Here is a 16,653-nt window from a genome sequence, read left to right as displayed (position 1 = left end):
CATATGTAGAATGTTTAAGCTTAGCGATAGTATCAATCATAGTTGACCGACATAATATCATATGTACATTAAATGGCAAAAGAATCAGTTCCGTTATTAAAAATAAAATAAAAAAAAACTATAAGTAATTCCAAATCGAATTTATCACATGTGCAGAGTGGAGTATGTATTTTAAGTGATCCTTTTTGCGTGCATTGAAACTGATCAAATTAACATGTCTCAACAAAAATTCAATACACACAGAAAAAATTGACTCGTTTAAAAATAAAATAATTCAATAAGCAGTGGACAATTAAAGAAAATTGTAGGTAACGATAAAGAAAGAGGTTCACCGCAAGTGATAAGGCAAAACCTATTTTCAAAAAAGTGGTAAAATTATAATAACAATACCAACTTTATCAAACACACACACATGAGTTATAAATACACATTCTCTTATCGCCAACTCGTTTTACTGAAATTTTTCGATAAGAAAACTCGTATACATACATATATAGATTAATTATCGACAATTAACCGAGAATCGGCCCCCTAAAGTGGGTATGTAATTATGATGTAGAAAGAATTTTTGCAACGCCGCAGTCTCTAGCGGAGTTATATATTTAAATTTAAACAAATAATAATATCGCACGATGGTTGATTTACGAGCAGATGGTTGATAAGAGCCGTCGAAATTGATGCGAAAACGAAAAATTAAGCACAATAAGTTGTTAATGACCAACTGGAGTGTACCGGTTTCGTGTGCACATAGAAATATAAAATAAAACACATAAAAACTTATTTATTATAGTGTGTGTGGGTGATATGCGTCCTTGTCTTATTTTTATTGATCGCGAGTACAAATTTGAACAGAATTTTTATCGTGTAAATTTTCGCATTAAAAAAAACACGGCGAACAGCTGTGCACACGAAAAATCGATCGTGTTAAAATACAAATGATAATTATTATGATGATTATTGCGCGAAGTTTGCCAGAGGTAAATATGTACATATATAGAACGTTTCGTGTCCACAATAAATATAAATAAAAAATATATATGAATATTCGGTGAGTGAGTTTTGTACAATATGTGCACTGAGCACTGTGGTCAAATAGGTGCAAAATTCGTAGCCAAAATGGTTCAACGTTCGAAAGTATAGTATTGAATAGTGTGCGTCAATTTTAAATACAAGCATAGTATGTGCTTTTAATTTAATTCTTATTAAAAAAATTATTCGGTTAGCGATTTGGGAGATAATTGAATTCAAACACTTAAAAAAAACAGGACATCTATAAGGGGAGGTACCATTTCCAGTCAACTTAAAAATTTGAAAAAAATTCACGTTGTATCGATAAGAATTTCAGTCACAGATACTAAGTTTCAGCTCGATAGGACAAATGGTGTTCAAAAAATCACCAAAATACACAGACACACTTTTTCTATATGATGAAAACGTCAACAGTGATCGATTCTGAGTTCGAATCAGTCAAAATATCGAGTTAGAATTTTCGCATGATCACAAAACTTCATCTATTGTTACTACGTACATACATAGAAAAAGTGAAAATTATGACGAAATGTATGTAATCACATACAGAAGTGTTTGGTACTCAATTTCAAATAAATAAAAAATACGACAAACAGAATGTAATTAAAATTACATACTAAAATTTATTCAATAAAACTGCCTAAATACATATATTGCCTGATAAGCAAAACTAAACAAACAAAGGAAGGTCAAATGTCAAAAATCCATTTGTTTAAATTTTGCAGAAGAATCAATTCCTATTTTAGTGTTGCATAAAATTTAGTGATTTATAAGTTATTTATTTATTGACTGTTCTTTCAATTTACCAACCACGTTTTTGTCTCTAATAACCAGAGATATCGGCGGACAAGTTTCTTCTGCCTACAAAAAATGGTTCACTATTGTCAATTGTCTATTGTCCTACATAGCAAGAGAGCAAAAAAAAAGGTTGACAATAGTGAATCATTTTTTGTGGGCAGAACAAACTTTTCCACCGATCTTTGATTATTATAGACAAAAACGTGGTTGGTAAGTTGAAAGAACAGTATCGAAAAGATTGTGCAATAGAAGAAATAAATACAAAATAAATTTGTATAAGATAGACATGATTGAATGAGATACTGAAACGGTACTCAATAGTGTAGTAACAATTAGGCCAATAGTGTGTTGTAAAAAACAAACGTCTAGAGTCAAGTGGATGAATGCACATAGACCAGAATAGAAGCGCAATAAAGAGAGGACTTCATCCAGCAGTGAGTGAATGGAGCACAAATGCCATACAAAAAAATCTCACACTAGATTGCACTAAATAATACCACACACAACACAACGTTTGATTGCAAGCATTTGAAACTACTGTCAATCGTATTTGAAGTTTTCTTTTCGCCTATTAGCCAACTGACATCTTCCGGGAAAATTTCATTACGCATTCGCGATGACGCACACACACACACACACTCAGTCCTCTTGTTTACAAAGTCCGGGTTCGCACATCGCGAAAATAGCCTGCTTGCATGCAGCATACACACACAAGCGACACAAACACAAAGTGCATTATGTAATTGGACAAATTCGGGCAAATTAGGCCAACGAACTTGAACCTCGCGAATATGTTCGCTACGCCGATCCGGTTCGGCCGGTCTTACCTAGTTTCATGTACATGGTATGTCGTGTGGACACAATCGAATTGGCTCGTTCTTTCACTCGCAGGTCTCACTGTGTCTTTAGAGCATGTTCACAGATCACACATATATACACACACACACACGTTGGTCCAGTGCGGGAGGAGAGTGTACACTTCGCGATGTGCGCGGACGCAGGTTCGACGAACTGTTCGCGCGTGCGCAATGCGTATACCATATATATGTACGTTTTTAAATTTGATGTAATGTTAATGTTCGCGATTGACGACAGCGAGCTGCGATGGCTCGCAGCGTTGTGCGGTCACAATCGAAGATCCCCCCCCCCATCAGTGTTGGAGTTTCTCCCTCCCTTCTAGTCTCCTACTCCTCCTCCTCCTCCTCTCCACCCGCGCCACTGGTTGTACTAAATATAGGGGAGTGACGCGCGATCGCAAACAAAACAACGCGAGGACGACGACGTTCGAGGAGTTGGTATTGTTGAGAGGTGTTGCTGGTGTGTGTGTGTTCTGGTGCCGGAAAATGTCGCACTTTGACCCGGTGAAAATTCCGATTTTTTATTTTGATTTTTTCTTTGAGTTAAATAGTGGCTATAATGTAGTGACAGGTTAGTCTCTATGGCTAACTACTGTACAGTGGGCCGGAGCGATAAATGAGAATTTTAGATTTCCCACGGTGGAAAATTTGCAAACGTATCAAGGGAAAATTGAATAAAAAAATGATTAATTTTAAACAATATCCTGTGCAATTTCCAATCAATCAATTTATTTCGAAAAAGTATAGGTGAATGTTGAGCGATTTTTTTTTTAAATAAATTAAATTTTTTAATGAATATTTAATAAATTACACTGTTCGACACGATAAATAGTTCAGAGACGAGATATGACTTTTCCGAGATATGATATGCCCAGTGAAGACGAATCTGGTAATAAAAAAATGTTGATCGTCTCGAGATTCGTATATATGTATATGTGTTTTTTAAATCGCGCGATTTTTCTATATCTTGGCGTTGTTCTGTCAAAATTTGTCAATTTTCTGTTCAAAATGAATATTGGAATCTATAGTCGGGTATTTTATCTTTCATTTGTAGTATTTTTCAGCTTTTAAATCTCTCTAAGTAGTCGTCCAGTTCAAATCAAAAGTCAAAAGTACGTATTTTCACTTGGGATTTTTTCCCAATGTTAATACTATTTTATATTGAGTATTTTCTATTGAAACAGGTTTATTGGGATAGTGTTCTAGCCACACTATTTTTTGTTTTCGTTTAAAAGGGTTAATTGGAAGTGTGCTGAATTTTAAACCGATAAAATTGCGAGCTAAAATCTCGTACTATTATTTACTTGTATTTACACGAATCTTAATTGAATTAATAGGGATAATATATTAATCTCAATGAAATGGTTGCTGCCGTCCCTGAATGCGACATTTTCCACCTCGGTGAGCGTAGATTATCGGATATTATTTTAACATATTTATCTGGTAACCTGCACTCATCATTACTTTCTTAATTTGAATGTGATGTATGAGTGGAATCTTAATCTACTTTCTTCTATTTGGGCCTCGCTGTGATTTTATTTTTTATTCATATTTTGTTTTATTTATTTTACTTTTTCTTTCTCCTTTATACATTTTTATGTACTATTTTAATTGTATTATTATTTTCCTTTTATTACTTTTTTATTATTATTTTATGTTACCAGGTTTTCTGCTTTTTAATTTTTCTATTTTTTACTAATTTTACCTGTATTTATATTTTTATTAAATGTAGGCCATTGTGGCGCATTAGGTTCTTCCTGTAATGCCACAATAGTCCAAAACTATTAATAAATAAATAAAGTCGCGGTAATCTGACTTGTCCACCGTTTAACAGCGTAAAAACGCAGGCGACGAACACATTTGAAATGATTCAATGGTTTGTTTATTTTACCCTAACGACGCAGGTCGCGATGCGAAAACATTTGAAATTATTGCGTTGCATTGCCGCTCATTCACGTTATTCCCGTTTCCGTTCCCGTTTTTGGGCGATTTTTTACAGTAAGCTACCCGGACATGCATACAACAAAGCCTGAAAGTTTCATCGTAATAATAATTTTATTTTTAATAAATAAATTTGTATATAAATTTTATAAAAAAAATAAATAAATTAAGCAGCTTTTCGTCTGCTTAAGCAAAAGTTTTTATGATATACATATTGTATATAAAAATGTCCCATACAAATCGGGCCACGCTTACAATGACTACATATTTAGGTATAGCGGAAGCGGTCTGTTCAGAAAATCGTCAATTTTTTGAAAATAAAAATTGTTAAAAACATCCTTGGGTACTTTTTTTTTGTACAATTTTTGAAAATGGGCAGTCTAAGAGTTTGAGTTAAAAAAAGGTTGGTAGTCGCTGTATAAAAAGAAGATACTACACATTTAGAATCGCCTCCAATTTTATTGTTGTTGACGTCAACGGGAAAATTATATGATTATTGTTATTCTTAAATTAAGGATAACCGAAAGGATTATTAATCCTAATATTAAAATAATTAAACTAAATGAAAAACAACCTCATCGATTGAATGGCCTTTTGATATCAACCATTAGAAAACCATTTTTATCTACTTACAGCTCTTCGGAAGTACAAATTTGTAAACATCTCAAAGTAAAATTTTTGTCATGTTCACAAAACAATCATTGATACTTCGTATATATGTACATATGTATGTTTGTACATATGAACCTACATACATACTTACGTACATAGAAGGACGTACACGTAAATGTGTATGTATGTACATAAAGTGAGGCCTTATTTTAAAAGTTGAAACCATGATGGCAGGTTTTGTAAGTACAGAGTAGCATGATACTCATTATATAATTAAAAAATTACATTATAAACCCTTCTTTGTGGGAAGAAAAATGAGGGAAAACCGTAGAAACGTTTGCCCAAAATTGAAAAGGTGTTGTTTATGACAGAAAAAACACCCACTACGTAATACATATGTATTCACGAAATAAGACGCAGACGATAATTATGTAAACATTAAATTCCACAGCCTTATTATTATCAAATCCTTAAATAGAACACGTATGTTTGATATACATAATATGATTTAACAATCCAACAAAAAGATAACATCAAAGAGAGACTATTAAAGTTCGTATGTACATATATAATGATATACACGTGCCTACAAAGCGTGTTTGAAACTGTTTATAGATTTATTATCAATGCAGAATTGCAAAACTACTATAAATAAAAGAAAGGTCAATCAATAGTTTTATCAACGCTATTAAAATATGTTTATTGTATTAAACTATTAAATATTATATTTATAGAAATAGGATCTTTTTTTTTATACAATAAAATATTACCGATACTATCTTAAGGCGCAAACACACCGAATCGTACGGTGTGTTTGATAAGGACAAAATATCACCAGGGGGTGAGTTTTTGGAAGATCGCGATGGCACAAACTAAGCATGCCAGCGTCTTTTTTGCATGTGCAACTATCTAAACTATACTAAAAGCACGTGCCGCGTATGAGTCGGTGTGTATGTACCTTTATTCTTTTGGGTGCAATTCATTCTCCTCTAATATGCCTAATCAGTTAACTTTGAATATCGGTTCTTACAATATTAATCGACAAGCTACATATATATGTTATGAACATAATAAGTGCGCGCGCCTATAAATTGTATTACATTATATTTATATATAACTTTTAATTCGTGTTTCAATTCCTTTCCGAAACCACTCGTTGAAGTCAACGGGCACAACACTAGTCTACATATATGTATTGTCCAATTTTCTTCGAAATTCTTGTCCAATTAATAATCTACGATCTATTTTTCTTACATAACAAATGGTCCAAACTTTAAATAAATAAATATGACAGGTTAAATATATAAAATTAAAAAAAATATTTATTATTATGGATTTACTTTAATGCATTTATGAAACTAGCTGAATGCGGCATGCGTTGCAATGCCAGAATAAGGCATGCAATTCCCGTTCCCGTTTCAAGTGATGGTTGGATTTCAACTAACGTCTCTTCAACGCCGTGTCGTCATAAACCAACTGGTAACGTGGTTACCAACGAACACATTTCATTGACTACACAATGGCGCTTCAAACTTTCGCGTCGGTAAATTCGTAATTACGAATACTATTATTAAGAGGTTTTTCCCGTTTTTTTTCACAGAAAGCTTCCCGGACATGCATACAACAAATCCTGAAAGTTCCATCGTAATCGGTTCAGTGGTTTAGGAGCCTATTCGAGACACACACACACACACACAGACATTCAATTTTATATATATACATAGATATAGATTATTCACAAGGGATTTATGATTCAATCTAGGTTAACGTTTGTAGTAATCACATACACTTGTCTAATTTACGAAAAAAAATTCATTTACTGGTAAATACCGGTAGTAGGAAAAATCATTAATAGAAATTTGACGGTAAATTGCAATCCACGTTTGGCCTAATATTCATATATAAACTCTCCAGTCTCCATTACATCCGCTATCTCAGTCATGCTTCCCAATTATCATGATAATATATGCACTGTGTCTTATGCAATATTCAGCACCCAAGTTTTCATCCACGCGTCATTACATACACATCAATACTCCCACTTAGATGACGTCAAACATGCACACATGTAGTATACTACGAATATGATTACAATGTGTGAGGGTCCACGTGTCTCAATCCAAATTGATTCAAGACAATTGATATAAACACGGCGATAAACTGTTTATACGAGACGTTACACTATACCGGCCCAGTCGTAACCGATTCGATTCAACTGTAGGATTGTTTATTTATCGCATTTATAATGTGATATGTACATTATTATTATTATATGCGTAACTGTTTGACATTTTTTTCACTCGTTCAAGGATATGTATATTTATACGTCGAATAAAAAACGCGTAGACGCCTGTAATATAATATTATATTAAGTTCCAAGACGTTATTTATATGTAAATTTATTTATTCGCTATTAAGCCTATCGCTCGTCTATATTTAGACAGATACAACCCATAAAATGGCGAATTAACAATTCGCGTTCTTATAATTTTACCAGTCACGACCTTGTTTGGTATTTTCGAGATGACGAGACTGGGTGTTCGTTGACATTAAGTTATATTTTCGGTATTTAACCCTTTGAATGCTGACCAACGCCGAACGGTGTTTTGCCAACAAGTCCATGGGCCTGAAAAACGCCAATAGGCGTTGTATTTTGAGCATGTACAAAGTAAACGAGAATACTACCCGTTAAGCCTTTTCAAGTAGCATTGAAAAAAAAAACATTGAACATGGGTCGTGTAATCCGTGTCAATGTTTATAAAGACTGCTTTACACCGGAATTTCTGAATTTATAACCCATAGCGGAATTTCCCGATGGAAATCCCTAACTGCTGAGTATTTTAGATTGTAGCTTGGCATTTAGTTTGTGAGCATTATATTTTAACAACAATGAAGAAGATGGAACTAGTTTTGGAAAAATACATTCATTAATAGAGTTATTTTGTTTATTTTGTATTGTTGCAAGATATATTAAGTCTAAACACACCTTTACAAAACTCGAAATCCTCGGCCGTAGTTATCTAGGGTTTGTTTGGATTGACTATAATTTTTATACCTGCTTTCTGTTGGATTTCTAAATAATTCTAGTTGGAAATGTTGGCGAAATTTTCAGCGTGGCGGGCTTTCAACAGATAAGACGCCAGCACTCAAAGGGTTAAAATTAAACGAAACAAACCTGATCGAAATGAAAAACGGCCAACTGTACTCGTCGAGCTTACCTGTATAATAAATAAACAGTGAAAAAATCTTTTATAAGCTCAATTGTGAAAATGTTTCCTTTGTCGCGTTCAAGATTGCAGACTATTGTGTCCGTAACGGGGGAGATAATTACCTGTAACAAAGGAGAAATCGTTATGAATTATTGTGATCACTTTAAAACACTCGAATGAATTATAAAATAATATAAGCAAGAGAGAGAAAGACGTACAACATACATACATACATATATAAAGTTTGTAAATATTTTACACACTATGACTCAAAAGGAACGTGACAATACAAATACCGTCACGCTTCACTCGATCCTGCTCAGCTTTGCGGGCGGCTTTACAAGGCTTAACCCCCAGCTTTTTACACGCAACAATATCTCAGGAATGTGACATCTAAACGACTGTCAAGCGATGCCATTTAAGAACGATTTACAAAGCATGAGCCAAAAGTCAAAAGTCACTACACAAATCGTATGTCACTATCATTATGTACATATGTAATATTAAATTTGTCGTTTAAAAATATTTCTGCTATAAAAAAACCTAAATATATATGTACATATATAAAAAAATTTAAGAGAATTTTTTTACCTCATTTCGCAACATAAAAAGCTCGAAGATGACAATTGGGGCCCACTGAATATTAATATGAAAAGTTCTAATGATTCCCAAGAAGACGATACCCTTTAGATCAAAGTAAAACATTTATAAAGTTCGGTTAAAGACCTTCCCAATTAGCACATATGTGCATTTTCCTGATTTAATGTCAGACGACAATCATTCATATCGATGGCTTAGTGCACATATATTGTATGTCAATTTTTGAATTTGAATCGAATTTTAAGTCATATAAATTAACTTGAAAGGAAAAACCTGAATTATTTCAGAATCTACAATCTTAAAATTCGATATAAATTCAAAAATGGACATACAACATCTGTGCACCAAGAGGATAGAAATAATATAAAATGTCAAAATAAAATATGGAAATATTGTTTAAAAAAAAAAATGCTACTTCCGGTTTAGAAGTTCCAACCAAAACTTTATGCACATGCAGTATTTTTTGTATAGAAATGTTAACAAACAATGCTGAAAAAATACACTGCCCATTAAGTCAGTGTTTTTTCAACTTCAAATATTTTAAACTGAGTATTTTTTAATACATTCGGTTTTAGATATTCGTAAACATTTGAAATTATGATATTTGTTATAAAAAACTGTCTTCGCTTACTGTAATAAAAGTCCAATTTAGTATATGATCAACAAGCATTCCCGTATAGCTGTCATCACACCGGCCTTGTTTGACCTCAATACGACACACGGTAATTCTGTAGGGAAATGATTTTTGTAAGGGACTGATGACCTGACATGAGGGCGCTGAACGAATATTTTCAAACCGCAAACATTTATATGAAAGTTTCCAAGCGGGAAAAGTCGAGTCACATTTATTACAAGTACTATACAGACACGACTAAAGTAAGAAACATAAAAAAAAATGGTTCCGTCTGGGAACGCACTCTGATCGGCATCTTTTACGCAAAAAGTATGTCTGTATTACAAAACGCATAAAAATAAGGTTGGTGGGCTATGTTTGAACGGTGTGTGCCCTCTCCGTTTTAACGCGGTTCTATCAATAGTCACACAGAAGAATTCTCGGAATAGGATATAGAGGGAAAATCTGTACTCTGTACACACATACACACACACACATTCACAGACACATCTATAATATTAGATATGTATAAATAGAATTTTTGTAGCGAAACGAAACACACATAGGCCCCCGCAGCGAGACAAGTGTTAGAAATAAGTGAATCTGTTTTATGCTGCTCGACAGCCGAACAACACGCCTCTGTCGATAAAAAACGCTATTTGGCACCACTAAAACGGGACAAATGAATAAGTGCGCCTATGCTACGTATTATACATGCATATCTTGTATACTTGTAGATGTCGGTACGTAAAAAATGAGTTCACATTGTTTGGGTCGTTTACAGGCTGTAAATCAACTCTTTGTATGCCGTTCGTCAACTCCCTAGCACGTGCGCTTCGATATTCGATTCGTACCTTTCGCAGTATCTTTGTTTGAACGAAACACACAGCGATGAACGGCACGTCGTGGGCTTGGCTCCCCGCTGTGTGGGGGGTCTACTACATATATTCAAATATGGGATTATACACCGTTATCGAACACTGTCAAGCAAAGATATAATTTTACCGTAAACACTCAACAGGGTCATTTTGGGGCGAGGCGTGTTGGACGTTCCATGAATATGTGCAAGGCACGGCCCATTTTTTTCGCAAATTATCTAAAAAAACGTACACCGCTGTGTTTTTTCGCCCTTATTTATTTATATTTTATTATGATGCAATTGCGAGTTGCCCCTGAGCGACACCTATGGTACTAAACTTGTACTACGTATATAAATTCAAATATTTAACGCTCTACAAGTACATGGAGTGTCGGAACCCTATGTGGGGCTGTTAGCTGCAATATACAGAAACGCTAGAGATTCGGTAAAACTTTTTTCAGATACAGATAGATTTAGCATAGGAAAAGAAGTAAGGCAAGGAGACATCATTTCGCTCAAGTTATTCAATGTGGAGTTTTCAGGAACTTGGAATGGGACACAGTAGGAGTAAAATTCATCGGTCGCTTCTCGAGTCATATTCGGTTCGCAGACGATTTAGTTTTAATAGCCAGCCGACTTACTTAACAGACTAACACAGCTGGACAGAGAAAGTAGGAAAGAAGGATTATAAATTAACGTAGATACGACCAAACTAATGTTCAATAGATGTTGCATATCTGATGGCATCACAATAGATGATAAAATAGTAGAAATAGTCGATAGTTATTTATATTAAGGACAAATAATAGACATGTCCGGCAGTAATGAAGAAGAAATAAAGAGACGTATGAAATTAGTATGGAGTACATTTGGACGAATGAATGCGCTGTTTAAATCAAAAATGCCACTTTGTCTTAAGAAAAAGATTTTCGATCATTGTGTTTTGCCAGTGATGACGTATGGATGTGAAACTTGGACATTGAACGCCAAGTTGCTACACAAAGTCTAATGCACTCAAAGAAGCATGAAACGTTGTATGCTTGACATAACGAGGAAAGACAGGAAACGGAATACGTGGGTGAGAATTATGACAAAGGTTGTGGCAATGGGCGGGCCACGTGGCTAGAGGAATAGACGAAAGGTGGACAAAATAAGTGTTAGAATGGTACCCGAGAGAATGCAAAAGGGTAAAAGGAAGACCGCAGGGAAGACGGGTAGATGATACAATTCACAAGACAATGCAAAAAAGTCGGTCGAGACCGTTTCCATTGAGTCACACACGTCCAGCCGCAGACAGACAGACACGTCATCGACACTAACGTCACGCAAAGTGCAGTGCCAGGATATGCGGGTCGATCTATAGCCGATGTCGTTCATACGCTACCGGAACAGGTTGACGCGTATATGGGGAGCATTTATAAGCGAGTCGGCAGATTTGCGAGGGTGTGTTGGTTTGGTCCGAAACAAACGACTGTGTGGATCTGGCGCTTATTTCGGTACCGTTGGAAAAACGACAAACGTTAAATATAGTCGGGTTAAAAATAATGCAGGCATGCTGCCGCCCAGTGTTTGTGTTCCACCACGCCGCGCGTTCTGGATCGTTTCAATTATATTAATACGACGTGTGTCTGTGCTTGAACCGACCGAGCATTGTTTACACCAGGGTCGAATGGGTGGGTAGGTGGTCAGATTCGAAGATGGAAATCATAAAAAATGAAATTCGGAAGGACGAGGAGGTGGGAAAATTCGCGAGGTAAAGCAACTCGGGCTGGGTCGAGCGAAAAATTCTGAGGAAAGTTTCAATAGTTTCAACAGTGTGTTCCTAGGTGAAGTTCGACTGTTAAAATCTAGGAAAAAAATAGTTCAGCAGTTTCTTCAATGAAATTCGTTTATGAATCAGGATAAAAAAATATTTACCAATAGAGAGATTATAGGTTCGAATCCCGTCCGGAATCCATAAATTTATTCTGGATCTGGATGGTTATTTAATACAGATCGAGCGTCGTTTATTAGCAAAGGTCGGTGTTGGAAGGATGCTTTTCAAATAACAATAAAATACTCCACTAGTATTCAAAGCAAGAGAGCAAAAACGCATGGTTTTTCTAAGAAATTGACAAGTCAAAAATTTTTGGTGTGAAAAGCATCCATCGACCGTCTAAACTTTAGACGGAAATAAAGAAAATCATTGCATGAAATACATACATAGAAAATAGAGTAATTTTTTGTGTCAGTCATTTAATTTACTTGTAACACTAAGGGCGAAATCACACAGGGAATAACGGCACGTCGTGTGCTTGGCTCTCCGCTGTGGGGGATCTCTTACATTTCTTCAAATATGGGATACCCCCTTATCGATTACTGTTAAGCAAGGATAAATACAAGGATAAAATTTTACCGAAAACACTCCAGGGGCTGATTTTGGGATGGTGTGTGTCAGGCATGCCACATTTTTTTCATGTTTAAAACTATATAATAAAAACCATGTGCCGCGTTCTTTCGTGTGTGATTTCGCCCTAAAATGGGTCAGGCCGAATTTGTTGATTGTTGCAAGCATACACATGCCTGCGGTTTGGATTTAAAATATGTATACCCATATTGTATAACGTTTGGAGTACACAGTTAGTCGGAGAGTCGTTTTGGGGCGACCTGTCATTGCATAAAATTCCAAGCTATATACATATGTCTGCTTAGGTATTTGTATTTGAAAATATGTTTAATATGTGAGAAATAGAAAAAAAAATTGACTGTATTTTCAAATGAGGGGTCATTCGTTTAATCCCTTGCCCAGTGTTGCTTGCTAGACCTTGGATATATGTTTGTGCGTATCAGAGTTTGCCAATTTATCTGATTTCGTTGTTGAAACGGTTCCACCAAAATTGGCAACCTATCTCCGTTTCTCGCAAATTTGAGTTTTTAGTTTCTCTAATTTTTGTTGATTATTATAATTATGCTACCCACCTACACATCGATATAAAAAATATTCGATATATAGGTACAGCAAAATTTTGCTGTATATCGAATATTTTCATATTATATTATACATACGTATGTCTCTATGGGATTGTATAAATTGAATTGTATTTATAATGTTTTAGGTTTGTGTAATGAAGTTATATGTACTTCAAAAGTTTAGAAAATAACGTTTCAATAAGTGAAACTTTGGAATGTAATTAGATCAATAAGAAACCGACGGGAATATGATTAATGAATAGCTTCTTGTTAAAATTTAACATTAGTTTTAGAAAATAATGAAAAAAGAAAAACTCCAAACGAAGGCAATAGAAGAGGAAAAAATATCAGATCGTCAATTCATACAGAAACCTCAAAAGTGACATAAAATGACATAAAAGTTCATAGAATAGACATTAATTTATTGTTTCAATATACGTATAACCTTAAGCACTTTTTAATTTTGAAAGAATAGCTAGAACAAGAAGTGAGTATATGACAAGGCAGTAAAAATAGATGGAAAATCAACTAAGGAAGTATTATTGAAATGGTACTCAATTGGATTCAAGAGAGTACGAAAGGCAGAATGCTCATTGAAAGAGGATCAGATATGACTAAATCAGTAATAAAAGACGAAATTAATTTTATTAAAATTAAATTGCACGAACCCATCATAACATACAGGTTTTCGAACGCGAAATATGTAAAACCCACGTGAGTAGTCGAATAATAACAGGTTTCATTGGAAAACAATATGTGGAGGAAAAAAGCAATATGTGAAGTCACATGTATGCAACACGAGCAAAAAGCAGAGGGGATAAACGATATGATGATTGCTACCCAGGAGATGGAAGGAGGAGAGCGAAGGAATGCCGAACATACGGAATTACAAGGGCAATTATGAGGACAGGAAGAACGATCGAGAACATCGTTCGTCTCGAATACTCGAGATGGCAAAAAGTACCGAACGAGAACAAGGAAAAATAAATCGAATTCTATAATACAAACAACGGAGACACAGCTAAGGACCTTTACCCAGCGTTGGACTTTGTGCAGAGGCGATGGATCCAATTTGAATACAAATGTGTGTACATATATCTGTTTGAATTTATTTATGTGCGTTTGAATACACGTGTACGAGTCGTTCTTCACGGGAACGCTATTTCGGTGGATCTTTTTATACACAAACCCGACTTATAGAAGAGAGCGACAGAGAGGCAGATAGAAGGCGGGAGGAGAAAAAAGAGCAGTAGACACACTATTGGATCTAATTTTGGATGGAAAATGTTATGTTTACTGGGCGTGCAAGCCAGTCGACGCCTCGGAATAAAATCTAAATAAAACGACGAAAATATTTAACCATATAGCACACAGGTGCTATTTCTAGGCTCAAAAGTCGATAAGTGCCACTCGTGAAACGAATGGAACACGAAAGAAGTGGACTCCGGATTGGTGTCGGTGCAGAAGCACAGAGATCTATAAAAGTTCCTTGCAGGTGGAAAGAAAATTCTGGACGTTGTATATTTTTTATTGCTAATTTCAGAAAGAAAGATCAAGAGGGCAACGCTTAAGTCAAAGGACTGAATCTTAATTATGAACCTCCATCTCCTAAATATGAAGTTCTACTTACTGAATTGTTATGTATAAGTCTAACGTATCTATAACAATAAGACTTGTTTTGCTTTTACTTATTTTTTTTCGTTAGAGATTGAAACTGCATTTCACACAAGTTTTTATTCTCTTATTTATCACAGATAGACAAGTCTGAATTTAACGAATTCGGTACCTAGTGAATTTATCAAATTCGGTAATATTTTATTTTTATTTTTATACCAGGTAGAAATAAAAATAAAAATAACTCCAATGTACCACCATGTAAACCCAATGCACCACCATGGCTAGAAACATTGTACATTTGATATATGTAAATATAGCCAGCAACATAGCTCGGTCGTTAAGCTTCTGCATAACGAGAGACGCCGGGTTCGATCCCATGACCTGACCTCGTTTGAAAATAATTTTTCTGAGTATATCTGTAGTGCTGCTGGTCAGACCTGAATATTTGTGACTCCAGGTCGATCGTTTCCTGTAAGAGTTTGCCAATTTTCTCTGATTTCATTGTTGAAACAGTTCCCGATTAAAAATTGGCTAAAAGCCTTCCTACCTACTATGTCACCACTATTTGAGTATGATTAATGTACAATAAAATTTATGTACAATTCATAGATGTCTTGTTAATTTGCCAGTTTTTAGTGTCTCGGAGGTGTATTGGCCAGGAAGGCGCATTGGGGTTTACCTGTAAGGCCTTCCTGGTATAAAACGTAATAAAAATTTGTCTGTCTCGTATAGGATCCTAAGCCACTAAACCGATTACGATGTAACTTTTTATTTAATGTATGTAAATATATACTTACATACATATATTAAATAAATAAGATTAATTTCGAGCAAATCGTATTTCGGGCAATTTACCCAGAATTACCGAATTTGTAATCAGTGAGTATTGACAAAAGTGATGAATATTACATAGGTCGCTTTTCTAATTTATTCGACAAATGATATCGAAGCCGATGTGATGATACATATATCAAATGGTTATTAATTACAAACATGTATATCATTTCATAGCTGTTTAAATACAGTAGGCGATTCTTATTGGTCAGTTAACATGATCTGACCAATAAGAATCACGTATTTTGGGGTTCATAACAATAAGAATCGAGATTTGGAGTTTGCCTACTTACTAAAAAGACTACTAAAATGAAATATATTATAGGTACAATTGTCAGATTTGTAGTCAGATCAGAGTCCTTCGAGTGTCATGTGTTAAATGAGTCTATTTACCATACTATGGTAAGTTATTGCAAAGGGTTTAATGTGACCCGATGGAATAAATGCTTCGAATAACCTTATTTCTATTGCACGTTATGTTAGCACGCCATAATATAAATAATATTATATTATGGTTGACCAAATAAACATTACAATAAAAATACTTAAAATATGAGTAATTGCAGCTCTTTAGGCAATTCGACTTTTATTTAGGCAAGTCTAGTTGTTGCCCACACAACGTACGTATCATCAAAACGAGAAGACAATGGAATTTCGAACAAAAAAAAAAGAATAATGATCATAACCTATTCCCAGAAAAGCACACAGCTAGCGATAATTTACGCTCGTTATGCG

The 16,653-nt window shown here is 34.8% G+C and overlaps 1 protein-coding gene across 8 annotated transcripts in view; it reads right to left on the bottom strand.

The window, feature by feature from the left end:
• Positions 1-16,653, bottom strand: part of HDAC4 (histone deacetylase 4) — a 175,896-nt gene that overhangs the window by 60,758 nt on the left and 98,485 nt on the right. For 2 of the 8 annotated variants that reach the window (XM_077442645.1, XM_077442649.1), the window contains exon 1: positions 2,655-3,034. The exons of 4 other annotated variants lie outside the window; for them this stretch is intronic. In XM_077442645.1, the coding sequence (XP_077298771.1) occupies positions 2,655-2,670 (16 nt within the window). In that variant the 5' untranslated portion in view covers positions 2,671-3,034. Of the gene's footprint in view, positions 1-2,654; positions 3,035-16,653 lie in introns of those variants that run through there. 2 more of the 8 variants (XM_077442646.1, XM_077442650.1) reach the window with 2 other exon arrangements.

Source organism: Arctopsyche grandis, chromosome 12 (assembly GCF_051622035.1).
Source record: "Arctopsyche grandis isolate Sample6627 chromosome 12, ASM5162203v2, whole genome shotgun sequence".
Classification (NCBI taxonomy): domain Eukaryota; kingdom Metazoa; phylum Arthropoda; class Insecta; order Trichoptera; family Hydropsychidae; genus Arctopsyche; species Arctopsyche grandis.
Note: the sequence above shows the minus strand (reverse complement) of the source record. Positions and strands in the feature narration are given on the sequence as shown.